Below are 17,262 nucleotides of genomic sequence, written 5' to 3' on the forward strand. Positions count from 1 at the left end.
ACCTAGGCATTTATGTGATGAGACCTAAGACTTCTATCTCCTAGCGCACCTACTATCACATCCACACCGTGGTTCTCACAGGACTGACTGATCAAGATCAGGTCCAGGGTTAGCATCTTATGATTCTACACAGGCTTTGTCTGGAGATGGAGCTAAACAAAATTCTAAAGATGAGAACCTGCTTGGTTATTCCATTTGCAATCCTAAATAGGGAAGGAGGTGGAGATTTTTACAACAGGAATGGGGGCTGTGTATATGGCTTAAGGGGCTCTGAAAGCAGCTCTCCTAATGCAGCAACACACATACAGGACTACAAATAGCAGAAAGACCCCATACACACCCCTGCCTTCCTTCTACATTCCCAACTTTACAATTACCCACCAATGACTCAACCCATGTCCATTCTTACCTGGTGTGCTGAATAGCTGGGCTGGTTGTGCAACAGAGGTGGGGGGCAGATGGAGAGATTGTATTGCAGTGGTTGACCCAGCAAGGAATAGCGGCCATCACCTGGGAAGAAACAAGGTTGAAGAGAGGAGTTGCGCCTAACATTCAAGAAGAAGCATCTTGAGCAATCATTTGTTTTCTTTGCTGGTGGAGGATCCTCACTTCCCCACACATACAGGAACAGAGGGTTGAATCGTTTCTAGCAACAGCATGACAAAAACATTCCAAAAGCTGTAAATTGCCAGTGTTCCTGGCTTGGTAATAGAGGTGGAAGGCTTCCCTCTGGACAAAGATTTGACATGGAAGCATGTAAATTGCATCCAACTCAAGTCTGCATAGATTGTAAGGTTGTGGTGGTTATTCTGCAGCATGGACTTTAATAAGGAACTGCTCATTTTATAGCTCCTTAGGTGTCTCCTGTGAAGGTTGCTGTTTATGCCCTGCAGTAAAGCAGGCAGAAATTGGAAATGCAAAGGAACTGTAACTACCCACAAAGCATCTTGGTGGCCATTATGACACAAACAAGAAGTTCCTTCCTTTTTGAGTCGTGAAAGTTAGGCTTCAAGCACACACTGCTTATATTTATTGATGCAAAGGTTGCTGCAGCTTAATCATAGAGTTTTTCTCTATTGTAACTAAAATTCTTTAAGTTATTTAGCTACAAGAACTCCCCAGAGTTGTCCTTACCTTGTGCTGGGCCCACAGGCCGGGGGAACTGTGTAAGGACTGGGAGGGGGCTGAGTCCGGTGCAAACGCTGTTGAGACTAGTGACAGGTGAAGGTGTAGGTGACTGTGTGGGGGATGTGATGGGACTGTTCAGCTGGGTGCTGTTGGCCTGGAGTAAAGAAAAAAAAATAGAAAGCAAGGTTATAAGGTGGGGTGGGTGCCATCAACTGCATTCAACCTAACCACTCCCCCCTCTTCCATCAGATCCATCCCCATCCTCTACCTGAGCACTGGTGTCTGGGTTGTAAATGTCTCCAGGCTTCTGCCCTCGCTGGTCCAAACTGTAGTACTTGCAGTGGTTCCATTGCACCATTGAAGGGTTCTGGGGAGGCTGAGGGCCATTGGGCACATTGAGCTGCATAACCACAACACCAGGTCCTGCTGGAGACACCCCTAAAGAGGAAGCCAGGAGTGGGGAAATCATCGTCATATGCATAAGAACACTATGTGAAATCTCAATCCTGCTTTCCTTCCCTTTCTACCCTCCCACACCAATAGGAGCTCTGTGAGGCTCATAGTTACTACTACGGCAATTACTGTGTCATCAGCGTAATTCTGGCTCTTTACAGAATAAGATAAGCAAAGGCAGGTTGCCTGCCCCAAAGAGCTTACAATCTAAGTGGAGAAGAGAGGGGTGAAATTGAGCAAGTGCAGCGCAGCAGGCTTAAACTTTGATACAGAATCTTCCAATTTACAACCGAAGGAGGAACAAATTTGCTCTGAATTATAAGAACAAACCTTGGCTACAGCCCATAGTTAGAGAGAGCTTAACAACAAGTCTGGGTTCAGACAACACACTAAATCAAACCCTGGCTTAGTTCATTGATTGGGGGGGGGGGAGAGAGACACGGGAGGAGCAAAAAAGTGGCTGAGAGCCGCTCTCCAGGAGTCAACACAGACCCAGTAAGCCATAGTTGGGCTTACCATAATGTGCAAACACATCAGGGAAAATTTGCTCTGGTGTTGGAAAGCTGGAACACAGCTCAGTAGAAAATGTGTGAGCTTTTGCTCCAGTGATGTCATTAGCAATAGTTAATAAGAGCCTGCAGCAGCCATAAAGACAACTCGTCTCCCTTTACAGAAGAGGCAAATGACACATCTCAGGATATAGTATGGAGAAACAAAGCCATAAAAAAAGATGTCCATTATACCTGGGCCAACTCAACAGATTCTAAGGTCACCGTGGTTGCTCCAAGTGGGAAAGAATTCCTTGATATGAAAGGCATGTGGGCATTGGTGACCCTCCCAACTCCAGTTTTTGCAAATGCAGCCCCTTCCCCCCAGGCTCCACTAGGCTGACTGATCAATTTCCAGACCAAGATTAAAACTTTATAATCCTACTAGTGCCTGAACTGGAAGCAGGGCTCAATGGAATTCCTATGTCTGGTTATTCTGTCTGCAATCCTAAAGAGGAAAGGAGCTGGAGAACACAGCATCTTTTAGCAGGGGAGGATGTGTGCATGGCTGGAAGGGTTCTGAACAAACACTGGAAGTTTGAAATCAAGTGTACTCTTGATCTCATGATGCTCGAGTCCAGTCTTTTTAACCGTCTTTAACCAGATCACTGAGATCTGGTGATGGTTGGTGAACTCATAGCATTCTGGTTTCAGTGTTTTCTGCAACTTTGTACATACTGTGTGTGTGTCACATTCTACCAGGCTAAGTAATAAAGTAAACCGCTGTACCTGAATACTGCTGCTGCATCTGTGGTGGGCTGCAGGGCGAAGGAGATTGCGGCATCTGATACTGCTCTGCCCCAGGAGGCTGCAGGAAACCAACCGAAGGGCTGGGAAGGAAATACGGAGAGCTGATGAGGTAGCAGAAGCAACAGGATGGAGACAGCAGCTGTGCTTCCCTTGAGAGACAACCACTCCCAAGCCCAACTGCACGGAGTAATTTCCCTCATCATTCATCAGTTTAATGCTAATTACTGTGATTCCTGCTCCGATCATCTTTCAATTAAGAGGAATGCTTATTCAGTGCTTCAAGGGGTAGGGATGCCACACACATTCTCATCCTCTTTCTCTCTCTCATACACAAGGAAGCTTTCCCACTCCCCACTCCCCTTCTCTAGCTAGTTGTTTCTCCATCTTGAATCAAAGAATCAGACTTGGAAGGGACCCTGAGGACCATGTAGCCCAACCCCTGGGTCTACTCCAACCCCAAAGGGATGCAGGTGGGGCTGTGGTCTAAACCACTGAGCCTCTTGGGCTTGCTTTCGTGCAGGAAAGCACTACCTGCACTAGCGTCAGTAACCTCCACCATTTGCCAAGACTGCCTCTGTAACCTCCACAGCAGGGGAGATGGAGCAGAGTTGCATAGAAACCAGCTGGGCTTGCAAAAGAGGGACAGAGGACTCGGCTTTGCTAGCCTGGAGAAGCAGAGCACTCTGTCCCCAATCTGCCAGGCCAACTGGCTTCCACACTCTCCATGTAGGAAGTGGCTTTATTCCACCTCTGGTTGGCATGGAAGCCAAATCAGGTTGATCAAAGCAGAGTGCTCTTTCCCTGCTTCACTGGTTCCATCGTTCATCTTCATGGAATTCCTGGTCACCAATGGCAACCAGGAGTGTGATTAAATAGTAGATTGATTTTTGTCCTCTCTGAGAGGTATACTTATATAAAATTAGAAAGAGGCAGCCAGAGAGGGCTGTAGACCATACATGAAAAGGGTATTGGCTCTTACAACTTCCTTCAATCACCATCTAACTTTGTGCAAGTAGGCAAATCTTTCCTTAAGAATGAGTGTCAGCTTGAGAGATCATCACATATTGTTCTTTCAGCAGGGACAAAAATGCCAGTAACTCCTGTTTCGCGTTTCCATTTCCTAGGGCAGAAACTGGGAAAGCCAAACTGTGGCTTCTAATAGCAATTCATGGCTTTGAGATGGTGATGAGGAAGCCAGTTATGGATCTGGAGAGCAAGCAACCCTGTGGATCTCTTGGAAGACGTTCTTTCACACTGGATACCCAACTTTGCAGACTGCTTTTGTTGATGCACATTTTTATTGTGCTTTTATTGTTGCTTTGTACTGCATTTTAAACTACTGTGATTATTATAATCTTAACAGAATGGTGATATACACATCCACACCCACACACCCCAGACCTATTCTAGTTCCCTTTTATCTATTTTCTTAAATTTCTATGCCTACCAACTTTGCCAATGAACCCTCAAGGCAGCATAAAATAAAAAGCAAGCCATATAAACTAGTCAGCTCCTTAATTTTGGTTAAACAAATCCATAAAAACGATTTCTGCAAATACAATGTCAAAACCAGACTCAAGAAACATACAAAGGGCAGAATGCAATGTAGTGCTAAGAGGATGTCCCATCAGTGCAAGCATTTCTGCTATCCTGACAAAATGGTGTCGCCTTTTCTCCCCATGTGCACTGCTCTGGGGATTCTCCTAACCCTCCATAATAGATTGGGGGGGGTGCTGGGGGGCATGGGAAAAAAGAGATGGGTAAGTCCCACTGCACTGGCAGGAGTCCTTGCTCTGGCTTCCACTAGCAGAACGGGTTAGTTGCATGCAGTCCAAGGAACTCAAATAATTCCTCCTTCCTTCCACCAAAAGCCTGATTTTGGTTCTGAAAACTCACCAAGGAAGGAACCCTACAGACCTATTGAAAAGGGGAGTTCCAAAGAGAACCTATGAAGGCTCTGCTCCTAGTAGTCACACCTGCCAAAGAAGGGACACTATACAGGGCTTTGGCTCAAGTTCTTACCTGGTGCCATTCTGCTGGGCTGGCGGGATAACACTGTAATAAACTGGCATCCCCCCAGCTTGTAGTCCTCCTTGTACAGACTGATTTGCTGGCATCAGCACAGGCTGCTGAAAGGGCTGTTGGACCACGCCCTGAGACTCATTAGCCACTGGTACCTGCTGGCAGAGGGCAGAGGGAGAGTAAAGGGAGAGAACCTATTAAATAGGGGGAAAGACAACAACATAGTTTAAGGGAAATAAAAAAATTCCTTCAGTAGCACCTTAAAGACCAACTAAGTTTATATTTTGGTATGAGCTTTCGTGTGCATGCACACTTCTTCAGATAGTTTAAGGGGGCACTGAATGCAGAAAACAAAGGTGGAGGAACAGTGGGACACCTCCTCCCTCACCACATCTGACATAGCAGAATGCATATGACCTTCAAGATCTGGCCTTTAAATGAAAAGTAAGTGCCTAGGTCTCCTGCTCTTTGCTTCCAACACTTCGTGAACTCCAGGGCTTTGCTTTGCTTTGCTTTCACTTCACTTCTATTTCATTTCATTTAATTTATTTTATTTTACCAGGCCTTATCTTAGTCCAGGACAAAAGCCTGAATACAAGGTCCCCATGGTTGTAACTGAAAAATGAAAACTAAACATGTACCTGTGACTTCTTGTCCTTATTGCATAGTAAGATGCAAATGAATTCCAGAAATTGTTATATCTTGCCAATGTACATCTAACACAGAAATGGCAGCAAAAAGTCGATATAATTTGAACTGCTAGAACACACTCACTAGATAGCTACTCACTTTAAAACAGGCTGTTGTGATAAAACACTTTTGTACTGCATGGAACACATGATCAAAAAAGGCAGGAGTGGTGAACCTGTGGCCATCCAGATTTCAACTGTCTCAATTAGGTTGTCACAATTTACTTTCAACATCAGCAGCAACCTGTGGTTGCAATCTGCCATTTTTGGATCTGTAAAACAGTTCCTATCTGTTTCTAGGTTGCCGTTGACCTGTTATGATTAACACAGGTTGTTGCCAAAACAGCCATCCTGCATCAAGTTTGCTATCTCCCCCTATTTAATGTGCAGCAAAACATGTCCATCCCCTGATGTCATTAATTTATACATTTCTTCATTCCATCTCACATTTTGGGCCTACACTGGCAGCAGATGCACAACACAGAGATGCCGGATGAACCCAGAAACATAGCAAGCTGCCTTATGCTAAGTCTGACCATCTATCCATCTAGCTCAACAATGTTGACATTGACTGGCTGCAACTCTCTGGGCTTTCGACAGTGGGCATTTGTAGCCCTTCCAGGAGATACTGGGGATTGAACCTGGGACCTATTGTAGGCAAAACCATGGCTCTACAATAAAAGAGGAAATGCAAAAACTAGAGATGCTGCTGCTGTTTTAGTGCAATGACCAGTCCTTCCCTAAGTCACATACCTTGTGAGTTGTACCTATGCCTTTGAAGAGTATGGGACAGCTTTCCAAACTATCATAGGGATCCAAAGATTGCATGAATTCACTTCTGACTTACCAAATTGCCACTTCCAAGGTCCCTCACCCTCACCATATTTCTTCTTTCTTTTATTGCCACTCACTTGATAAGAAGGCAGTGAAGTGTACTGGGTCATCAGGCCTTGCATCTGACTTCCCAGATTTCCTCGCTGGTTGCTAAGGAGGCTCTGGCTCTGAGACTGCTGCACACCCATCATGCTTTGCATCTGGCCACCCATGTTGCTGCGCTGGTTGCTGAGGAGGCTCTGGCCCTGTGATTGTTGCATTCCTATCATACCTTGGTATGTCTGCTGCTGGCTGGACATGATTGGCTGTAAACCTGCATCGGAGCAAGAGGCTAAAGGTTAATACTTTATACCAGTGGGATCTGCCCGTCTCCTCCATGGTCACTAAAACATGCTCAATCCTCATTGGCCTGTTTTTTGTTTTTTAAGGAGGGGAGCTGTCCCCTCAGTATCCCCCTAAATATTTTTCCTACTTCTTCAAACATGGCAATTACCTCCTCCTTTGCATCTCAGTGGTCTCACTTTGGTTAAACAGCCATCATATTCAAGCACTTTAGGTAGCCAACAGTATATATGACTGGTGTCCCAGGAGGACCCCTTTATTACCCTTCGTATGCATCTCTTGTGTATGCGCACACATGCAGGTGGCGCTGTGGTCTAAACCACCGAGCCTCTTGAGCTTGCCAATTGGAAGGTCCACAGTTCAAATCCGCAAGATGGGGTGAACTCCCATTGCTCTATCCCAGTTTCTGCCAACCTAGCAATTTGAAAGCATATCAGTGCAAGTAGATAAATAGGTACTGCTGTGGCGGTAAGGTAAACGGTGTTTCCATGTGCTCTGGCAATTGTCATGGTCCTCCGTGTGCCAGTAGCAGTAGACCTGGAAATCTGTCTGCGGACAAACCCCATAGTCACGGTTGACTGGACTTAACCATTGAGGGGTCATTTACTTTTACACCATCATCATCATCATCATCATGCTACCCTTCATTCGAAGATTACAGATGTATGTCATTCACATCTTCCTTGTAGACCAGAGATTCAAATCTCAGAAATCTTTAAATGAACGCTTCCTGACAATCAACTCAAGCGTTACTTGATTAATTCACCAAAACTATTGGTTAACATTTACAGCCCTTCTGTGCACATATTTTTCAGATCAATTATCAGACCTAAACAATCAAATGTATGTAAAATTGAAGGACAGTAATAGCCTCAACTACCTATAACCCAAGAGGACATACATAACCTGTTCAGGCCTTACAGCTAATTACATCCACTCTTGCAAAGATTTTTAATATGCAATGACCTAATCTCTATAAATAGGCTAACTCCCCCTTGGCTCCAAGAAAGGGCAAGCTGGCTTGGATCTCCTTCACAGCACTAGAGCACCAATCTCCCCCCCCCCCCGCCCCACTTGTTCCTTCTTGGATGCTGCACGTGCTGCCCCCTTACCAGGTTGCTGCGACTGCTGAGGCAGCTGTTGGCTGCGCTGGGGGCTGTAGGCCACCGGGTGAGAGAGAGGTCGGTATTGCTGGCTAGAGTTTGGGTACTGCCCGGGTGGGTAGTAAGAAACCTGAATCTGTCAGGAGGGGGGGGGAAAGCAGTCAGTAAATAAGACAAAGGACATAACTGTAGCAGAGCTCTGAGCTTCTGAGTGACAAGCCGCTCAAGAGGATGCCAGTTGTAGCAAAAGGTTAGCCTCAAGGAGACATCAGCAGGAGGCACATTGTCACAAGCACGTGAAGTTCAGACAGACACACGATTAGCCACAAGGAACCAAGGATCCTTGGAGAACCCTCAAAAGAGAATGCATACAAGCATTTGCAAAATGACAGCCTCTTGCTACACCCCTCAAAACAACAACAAACAACAACAACAACAAACCAACCCTCTCACACTTTCTGGGCTTTTCTAACTCAACTGAATACACAGATAGGGAAAAGAAAAACATGGCTTTGACCAACAGAACAAGCAGTCTCTGGAAATTCAATTATTTCATAGTTAGGCAGCATCCAACTTCCATCTTTCATAGTTGGGTAACACCTGTGCAGATTTGTAGGTGGAGATGGAGTGGAGTGAGTAGGTTCTGCAAGAGCACCAAAGGCAATATTTGCAAACGAGGCTGAAAAATCTGCCCAATATTCTGCCCGTTTGCATTTCTTACGGCAGAAAGTATTGATCTGATGTTTTCTATTCTAATCCTATTTTCCTATTCTGATCTTTCCTATTCTAATTAATTCAAGAGGGTTCTGGAAACTTCTCTGTGTGAAAGAAACAAGTAGAAGGCTCATGATATTTGGGTTATTCCTTCAGAGAAGCTGAGCACAGCTGACTTAAACTGGTTCTGTTATCTCTTCTGTCAAGGTCATGCTGACTATAATAATAGGCCAGAAGGAGCCTGGGCTTCACTTTCTCTTTCTACCGTATCTCTCTTCCTTCTGGAGTGGTGTTCTGTAGGTAGTGTTAAGGTTTAACCTTATTATAACTTATTGTAAGTTTAAGTTAAGTCTGCTGCAACTGGACATCTTATGGACAGTGCCAATGGACAGTATTGGATTTGTGACCATTTTGCTCATTTGCCTTCAGTAGCAATAAAGCTCTGCTGGATGAAATATAATTGCCTCTGGTCTATTTTTTGGGAATCCTGCAACGAATTTAAGTTTTTACTCTGCCAAAAATACACTGGAGTTCTGCTCTGGATCACTACTGAGTAGAATTCCATGACATATACCCCCCAAATAGGGTTGCCAGACTCAATAGAGGACAGGACTTCTGTGCCTTTAATTGCCCTGCTCTCTTTTGAGTCTGGAAACCTTAAAGAGAAACCAGCAGACCCTTTGCTTGGAAATTAAACAAAGGGTCTGCTGGTTTCTCTTTAAGGTTTCCAGACTCAAAAGAGCAGGTCAATTAAAGGCACAGAAGTCCTGTCCTCTATTGAGTCTGGCAACCCTACCCCCAAAGCCTAAGATAGCTAACTAGACCCAATGCTTAAATACCCTTAATGCTCTGCCCAGCTCAGGTCTACTTGAAATTGTTTTCTGTACCCCTTTTAGCAACTTCTCATCATCATCATCATCATTTTATGTTCACTAAGAATCTCTTTCATACATGCACACACTGTCGCTTACTTGCTGCGGTGGCTGCATATAGCTCTGGGGCTGCAGAACCTGCTGGGCTGGGGCTGTGTGTCCCGAGGCAGAGTAGGTGGAGGCTGTGATTGGCTGCCCAGGAGAAGCCATGATGAATCCCGTCTGCTGAGGATGTTGAGACATGATTTGCGGCTGGAACATGGATGAGGACGGATCTGGTGCTTCTGTGGAACCCTGGCGGCTGAGGCTGATCTGCCCAAAGTGGTTGCTGAGCTCATCAGCCTGTAGCCAGAGGACAAGAGAAGGAAGCACTGAGTAACTGTGATCTCAAGTTGTTCACATCAGCAGGTACATGGGTCAACAACAGCCCTCCCTCTCCTGAATGAAAAAAGGATCAAGCAATCAGCACAGTGCCCAGGGAAAGTGTTCTTAGACAGTGTGAATATCAAAACAACAATGAAAGTGGCCATTGGACTTGAAGGCAGACATGCCAAAGAAACAGCACCTGGAGAATTTGGCAGAAACTGGAGAAGGGTGGGGGAAGAGATTACCCAATGATCCTTCATACCACTTTAGTGCCTCAATGCTTTGTCCCTTCACGTTATAGGCCAATGCAAGTGACATAACATTCTGGATAGCTCACTCTACATAGACAAGTCCCCTTCTCTTTTACTTCGCACACTTGGATACAATCAAGAACTGCAACCTAATGTCTTGTGTAAAATAAACAGGCCAAATTTTGCCTATTTCCTATATCAGTGGGAATGGAGACGGGGGCTAAGGCAGGGCTGGATTAACCAAAGATGCCAACAAGTAATTTCCATATACTACGGTTGCCATTGTCTGGGTTTTCCTGGACACATCCTCTTTTTCAACGTTATAATCTCCATCCAGGTGGATTTTTTTAAAAAATTGTAAAATGCCCAGGTTTTTTTGTTTGCCTCAAAGGAACCCTAGGGACCTCCAGACGTAGCAATAATCATCCTCATCCTTATTTTCTAAAAAAATTTAAAAAATCCTCCCCCCCTTTTTGGTTTGTTTAGTCATTTTTCTTTTCTTCCTTTTCTGTGGGGGAGGGAAGAAAATCTCTTTCTTCTTTTAACTATATCTCCTCTTCTATTTCTACTCTACTTTCACTGACACTGATACCCCCCCCCCAATTTTCATTTTTAACTTTCATTTTCATTTTTTATCAACATTATTAAACATTTCAACACACCTTTTATCTTTTACTGCACACAAACACAAGTACTACTACTATTTTCCTTCCTCCTCCCCCCTTCCCCTCCTGGCCCACCTACAAATGGGTCCTGGTAAATGTGTCCTCTTTTTTGCTCTTTGAAATATGGCAAGCCTACTAATATCTCACTTCTGTGTATGAGACCATGGATTCCTTTGAGTGTGCTGCCACAGGTGATGTGTCCCCACTTATTCTACCATGATGCAGGAACCAACTGCCAATGGCAATTTCCACCTCAAACACATGTAGGCTTGCACCATGGTGGTATAAATGCAATGGATGTGCAATTTCTTCCATGTTATTGGAATGGAAAGCATTATGTGAAACAAAAATACTATTATGCAATAAACCCTAAACAAGTTGTAGTATGGTGCCTCTGTTAAGATCATCCTCTAGAACAGGCATGTCAAACCTGCGGCCCTCCAGATGTTTTGGACTACAATTCCCATCTTCCCCAACCACTGGTCCTGCTAGCTAGGGATCATGGGAGTTGTAGGCCAAAACATCTGGAGGGCCGCATGTTTGACATGCCTGCTCTAGAACATGGGCAGCCAACGTGGTGCCCTCCAGATGTTGCTTGAATGCAACATCCACAATCCCTGACCACTGGGCCATGTAGACTGGACCTGATGGGGTGTTGCAAACTAATGCCATCTGGGGGGGCTAGAATATCTCCACTGCTGGACACAGCATGACTCTTCCACTCCACAAACAAAATAATCATATTGACCATCTTGTGACAGAACAACTAGGTTCTCTATCTTGCCACAGTTGGCTCATGACACTTTGCCACAGTAAAATACAGATGGCATCCCCCTTGCTGCCCATGCCCATCCATTAGCTAACAGGGTATTTAGGTGGCATGGTCTGTCCCAGCTTCTGCTAACCTAGCAGTTCGAAAGCATACCAGTTCAAGTAGATAAATAGGTACCGCTGTGGCAGGAAGGTAAATGGTTTCCATGTGCTCTGACACTTGTCACGGTCCTCCGTGTGCCAGGAGCAGTTTATTCATGCTGGCCACATAATGCTGAAAGCTGTCTGTGGACAAATGCCAGCTCCCTTGGCCTGAAAAGCAAGATGAGCACTGCACCCCATAGTTGCCTTTGATTGGACTTAACTGTCCAGGGGCCCTTTACCTTTTTAAACTTTCAAATAGCTAACATAGTCTGTTTCTCTCAGTTTTAAGGCCTGTGTTTTAACATGGGGATTATGGTAAATTTAAGTTTCCTTGCATATTTATTTTGATTTTGATTTCAGGGTTTGTTTTTTATTTCTATATGAATTGTGGTGGGAGGGGAAAATTTCCTTAAATAAGAGACATGGGGAGATGATCAATGGTCTTCAGTGTCTGTATACTAATGCACAGAGCATAGGAAATAAACAAGATGAACTTGAGCTCTTGGTACAACAAACTAAATATGGCATAATAGGCATCACTGAAACCTGGTGGGATGAGTCTCATGATTGGACTGTAGTAATAGAGGGATACAATCTCTTTCAGAGAAATAGACCAAACAGGAAAGGAGGAGGAGGAGTGGTGTTATATGTCAGGGATGTGTATACCTGTGAAGAGATCCAGGATTTAAAACTTCAAAGCCATATTGAGAGTATCTGGGTCAAAATTAAGGGAGAGGAAAATAACAGTGATCTCATTGTGGGAATTTACTATAGATCCCGAAGCCAAACTGAAGACACAGATGAAGACTTCCTGGAACAGATGACCAAGCATTCGAAAGGAAGTGAGATAATAGTAATGGGGGATTTCAACTATCCTGATATTTGTTGGATGTCAAAGTCAGCCAAGAGCATAAGGTCGAACAGATTCCTCACTGGCTTTGCAGACAACTTCATTGTCCAGAAAGTGGGAGAAGCAGCAAGAGGATCAGCCATTTTAGATCTGATCCTAACCAATAGTGATGACCTAGTTAGTTGGGGTAGAAGTGGCAGGATCATTAGGTGGGAGTGACCATGCTCTTCTGGAGTTTATTATACAGCAGAAAGGAGCAACCAAGCATACTAAGACTCAAATTCTAGACTTTAAGAAAGCCGACTTCAGAAAACTTAGGGAAACACTGGGTGAAATCCCATGGACAGAAATACTAAAAGGGAAGGGAGTTCATGATGGTTGGGGGTTTGTTAAAAGGGAGATATTAAAAGCACAACTTCAGGCAATACCAATGAGACAGAAACATGGAAGGTGCCTAAAGAAGCCAGGGTGGCTATCTAAAGAACTTTTAACTGAGTTAAGATTTAAAAGGGATATGTACAAAAAATGAAAAAAGGGGAAAACCACCAGAGAGGAATTCAAACAAAAATCCAGCATGTGTAGAGACAAAGTCAGAAAAGCTAAAGCACAGAATGAACTCAGGCTTGCGAGAGAGGTTAAAATCAACAAAAAGGGCTTTTATGGGTATGTCCGTAGCAAAAGGAAAAACAAAGAAACAGTGGGGTCACATAGAGGAGAAGATGGTGAAATGCGAACAGGGGACAGAGAAAGGGCAGAATTCATCAATGCCTTCTTTGCCTCAGTCTTCTCCAAAAAAGAAAACAATGCCCGACCTGAAGAATAGGGAGCAGATGATTCAGCAGGGGAAACAGTAGTACAAGAATACTTGGCTAGTTTAGATGTATTCAAGTCTCCAGGGCCAGATGAAAAAGGGGAAAAGAGAGGACTCAAACAATTACCGCCCAGTCAGCCTGACATTAATACCAGGAAAGATTCTAGAGCAGATCATTAAGCAAACGGTCTGAGCACCTAGAAAGAAACGCTGTGATCACTAAAAGTCAGCATGGGTTTCTGAAAAATAAGTCATGTCAAACTAATCTGATCTCATTTTTTGACAGAATTACAAGCCTGATAGATGAAGGGAACGCTGTGGATGTAACCTATCTTGATTTCAGCAAGGCCTTTCACAAGGTGCCCCACGATATTCTTGTAAAGAAGCTGGTAAAATGTGGGCTAGACAATGCTACCATTCAGTGGATTTGTAACTGGCTTACTGACCGAACCCAAAGGGTGTTCATCAATGGCTCCTCTTCATCCTGGAGAGTAGGAGACTAGTGGGGTGCCAGAGGGTTCTATCTTGGGCCCAGTCTTATTCAACATCTTTATCAATGACTTGGATGATGGGCTTGAGGGCATCCTGAGCAAGTTTGCAGATGACACCAAATTGGGAGGGGTGGCTAATACCCCAGAGGACAGGATCACACTTCAAAATGACCTTAACAGATTAGACAACTGGGCCAAAGCAAACAAGATGAATTTGAACAGGGAGAAATGTAAAGTACTACACTTGGGCAAAAAAAAGAAAGAAAGGCACAAATACAGGATGGGTGACACCTGGCTTGAGAGCAGTACATGTGAAAAGGATCTAGGAGTCTTGGTAGACCACAAACTTGACATGAGTCAACAGTGTGATGCAGCAGCTAAAAAAGCCAATACAATTCTGGGCTGCATCAATAGGAGTATAGCATCTAGATCAAGGGAAGTAATAGTACCACTGTATTCTGCTCTGGTCAGACCTCACCTGGAGTACTGTGTCCAGTTCTGGGCACCACAGTTCAAGAAGGATACTGACAAGCTGGAACGTGTCCAGAGGAGGGCAACCAAAATGGTCAAAGGTCTGGAAACGATGCCTTATGAGGAATGGCTTAGGGAGCTGGGCATGTTTAGCCTGGAGAAGAGAAGGTTAAGGGGTGATATGATAGCCATGTTCAAATATATAAAAGGATGTCATATGGAGGAGGGAGAAACGTTGTTTCCTGCTGCTCCAGAGAAGTGGACACGGAGCAATGGATTCAAGCTACAAGAAAGAAGATTCCACTTAAACATTAGGAAGAACTTCCTGACAGTAAGAGCTGTTTGACAGTGGAATTTGCTGCCAAGGAGTGTGGTGGAGTCTCCTTCTTTGGAGGTCTTTAAGCGGAGGCTTGACAGCCATCTGTCATGAATGCTTTGATGGTGTTTCCTGCTTGGCAGGGGGTTGGACTGGATGGCCCTTGTGGTCTCTTCCAACTCTATGATCTTTCATGTGAGCTGCCCAGAAAAATCTGGGTTATGGGGCAGCAGACAAATGTTAATTTAAAAACTCACTGGAAAATTCTCCTATGCAAATTGGATTGAAATGCTCTTCTGCAGCTCTTGTTCATTTCAACATGCTCAACATGCCCGTGTACTGTGAAAAGATCTCCTTCCTGCTGTCCTCAATGGTACCTGAAGTCTGCCTGCCTCTCATAGGAAACTGACTGAACTATGGCAGAGGTGCATAGAACATCAACCAACCAACAAACCCTTCATTATGTACTTTAAATGCTGAATATTTAAATGGTTAACTCAAGATCAAGAGGCAGAACTGCTGGAGCATCAGTTCCCCAAAAGTCAGTCCAAATCATCAGTGTGCTGTGGGAAAGAAATAGGAGGAAACAAGGTACACCATAGAAAGACAACTCAAGCATCACACAATCTTCTCTTCCTCCACCTCAACTACCACTCTACTAATTGCAGGCTAATCTGGAAATCTTGCCAAACTCATTTCCCCTTCATAACTACATTCTTGCTGTGGCTTCCCTGTGGGGCTCAGGAGCCCAGCTATGTCACCCCTTGCCTCTCACCCTTTTCGAGCACCCTCCCTTGCGGAGTGTTCCTACAGCCTTCTCTCCTCTCCCCTCTCCTTGGGAGTCCATTGGGCAGCAGCTGCTGCTGCTACTCCTGCCAATGGCCTTTGAGCTGACCCCCCCACCCCAAAGATAGGTGTCTCCTCACACTGCCCCACAGGGGCCTGGGACTTTTGTGTCCATTCCCAAAAGCAAGGGCTGGTGGATTGGCTGACTGGGCTCCCTCGCCCGCTTGCTAGCCACAGAGGCACCATTCACCAGTGGAGCTTGTAGTCAGGGCTGCAACAAACAGCTGTGCAAGACCTAGGAAGGCAGAGACAGGGCATCAGAGGAGAGAGGGAAGGAAAGAGGGACACAGGCCAGAATCGCCAGCGGCACCCCTGACCATCATTCAAGGCACCCCAGGGAGCCACTGCACACCGGTTGAAAACCACTGACCTAAATGTTCTAACCCCACATTTGCCAACTGCCTTATCAGTTGATCTGTATGCAAGAATATCAACAGAAAAAAGCACTATGCAAATTGAGGAATCATACAGCAGTGGGCAAAACCAAGTTTATCCAGCTATAACACATTACAGTCATGCCCTCTGGTGGCTGTTACAGCCACATCTCACACAAAACTAGGAAAGTGGCCTTTGGTACACATGCCCTGATAGTTCAATGTGTTTCACCTTCAGCTGGTGAAATTAATTGGTGAACACTTTCATGCAACTGCATTCCAGACAAGTGGAACAGGCCTTCTGACTGAGGAAGACACTTCATTTTCCCATCCACAATAATATTGCTCTTTGAGCGATAGGAAACTGCAACAGGAGCTTTCTTTTAGGGAAGACATCTGGGAGCCATATACAAACTGAGCAACCATTGTGCATTTGTTGCATTATAAATAAAGAGCCATGAACACTCTTGAGAGATGGAAACTCTGTCCTGTTGAAATGGAGCCCATCATCATCCTATGTAGTAGTAGTAGTAGTAGTAGGTGTGTGTGTGTGTGTGTGTGTGTGTGTGTGTGTGTGTGTGTGTGTGTAAGTCAGGGATCCCCAAACATTGGCCCTCCAGATGTTTTGGACTACAATTCCCATCTTCCCCGTCCACTAGTCCTGTTAGGTAGGGATCATGGGAATTGTAGGCAAAAACATCTGGAGGGCCGCAGTTTGGGGATGCCTGGTGTAAGTGATGTTTTTATTATGCACCCAAAGTGAACAAGCAGCTCACAAAATCAGCACTGGAATGCAGTACATTCTTTATTATGCCAAGGAGAGAGAGAGAGAGAGAGAGAGAGAGAGAGAGAGAGAGAGAGAGAGAGAGAGAAGTTGGGTTTTTAATACCATATTGTACTGCTGGGGTGGAGAGACTGGCAGGAGGACTTGGGGGCAGGAGCTTGGAGAGTACTGAACAGGCTGCGGAGAGGGCTGCAGAGCTGGGACTGGCTGAGAGTAGAGAAGGAAAGGAAAGGAAGAAACAGGCATAAGGAAGCGGGGGGGGGGGAGGAAAGGAGAGGGCAAAGGTAGAGGGAGAAAAGGCAGAACAAGGTTAGTCATTATACATAAAGACATAAGAGGTCTGAAAAGATACTACCAGCTACTGAGCTGGCTTTCCATCTGTTTTAGAGAAAAAGAAACACCAAGAAATAGAAGCTCTGGAAGACTTCAGCCAAGGGGGAAAGGCAATAGGAATAGCAAGATGCCGAATACCAATTTCTGAGAACTCTGACATCAACATGCATTCCAATTCAGGTGCCTAGTAGCCCTTGCAGCCTTAAAAGAAACCTGCTCTACAACTGGCAGCAGAATTGCTGTAAAGATTAGGAAACAGGACTCTGCTTTTAGCTGCCTCCTGTTTTACAAAAAATAAATTATGATTTAAAAAAGAAGAAAATCTTTGTCCTGA

General features: G+C 44.8%; 1 protein-coding gene across 9 annotated transcripts in view; it reads right to left on the reverse strand.

The window, feature by feature from the left end:
• R3HDM2 (R3H domain containing 2) overlaps positions 1-17,262 on the reverse strand; it is a 133,211-nt gene that overhangs the window by 4,898 nt on the left and 111,051 nt on the right. For 3 of the 9 annotated variants that reach the window (XM_060272170.2, XM_035102224.3, XM_088662808.1), the window contains 9 exons: positions 16,701-16,802; positions 9,555-9,797; positions 7,879-8,005; positions 6,502-6,737; positions 4,902-5,059; positions 2,859-2,959; positions 1,397-1,566; positions 1,135-1,282; positions 410-510 (listed from right to left, as the gene is read on the reverse strand). In XM_060272170.2, the coding sequence (XP_060128153.1) occupies positions 410-510; positions 1,135-1,282; positions 1,397-1,566; positions 2,859-2,959; positions 4,902-5,059; positions 6,502-6,737; positions 7,879-8,005; positions 9,555-9,797; positions 16,701-16,802 (1,386 nt within the window). The remainder of the gene's footprint in view (positions 1-409; positions 511-1,134; positions 1,283-1,396; positions 1,567-2,858; positions 2,960-4,901; positions 5,060-6,501; positions 6,738-7,878; positions 8,006-9,554; positions 9,798-16,700; positions 16,803-17,262) is intronic. The other 6 variants (XM_060272169.2, XM_035102277.3, XM_035102294.3 and 3 more) reach the window with 3 other exon arrangements.

Source organism: Zootoca vivipara, chromosome 2 (genome assembly GCF_965207765.1).
Source record: "Zootoca vivipara chromosome 2, rZooViv2.hap1.1, whole genome shotgun sequence".
Lineage (NCBI taxonomy): Eukaryota > Metazoa > Chordata > Lepidosauria > Squamata > Lacertidae > Zootoca > Zootoca vivipara.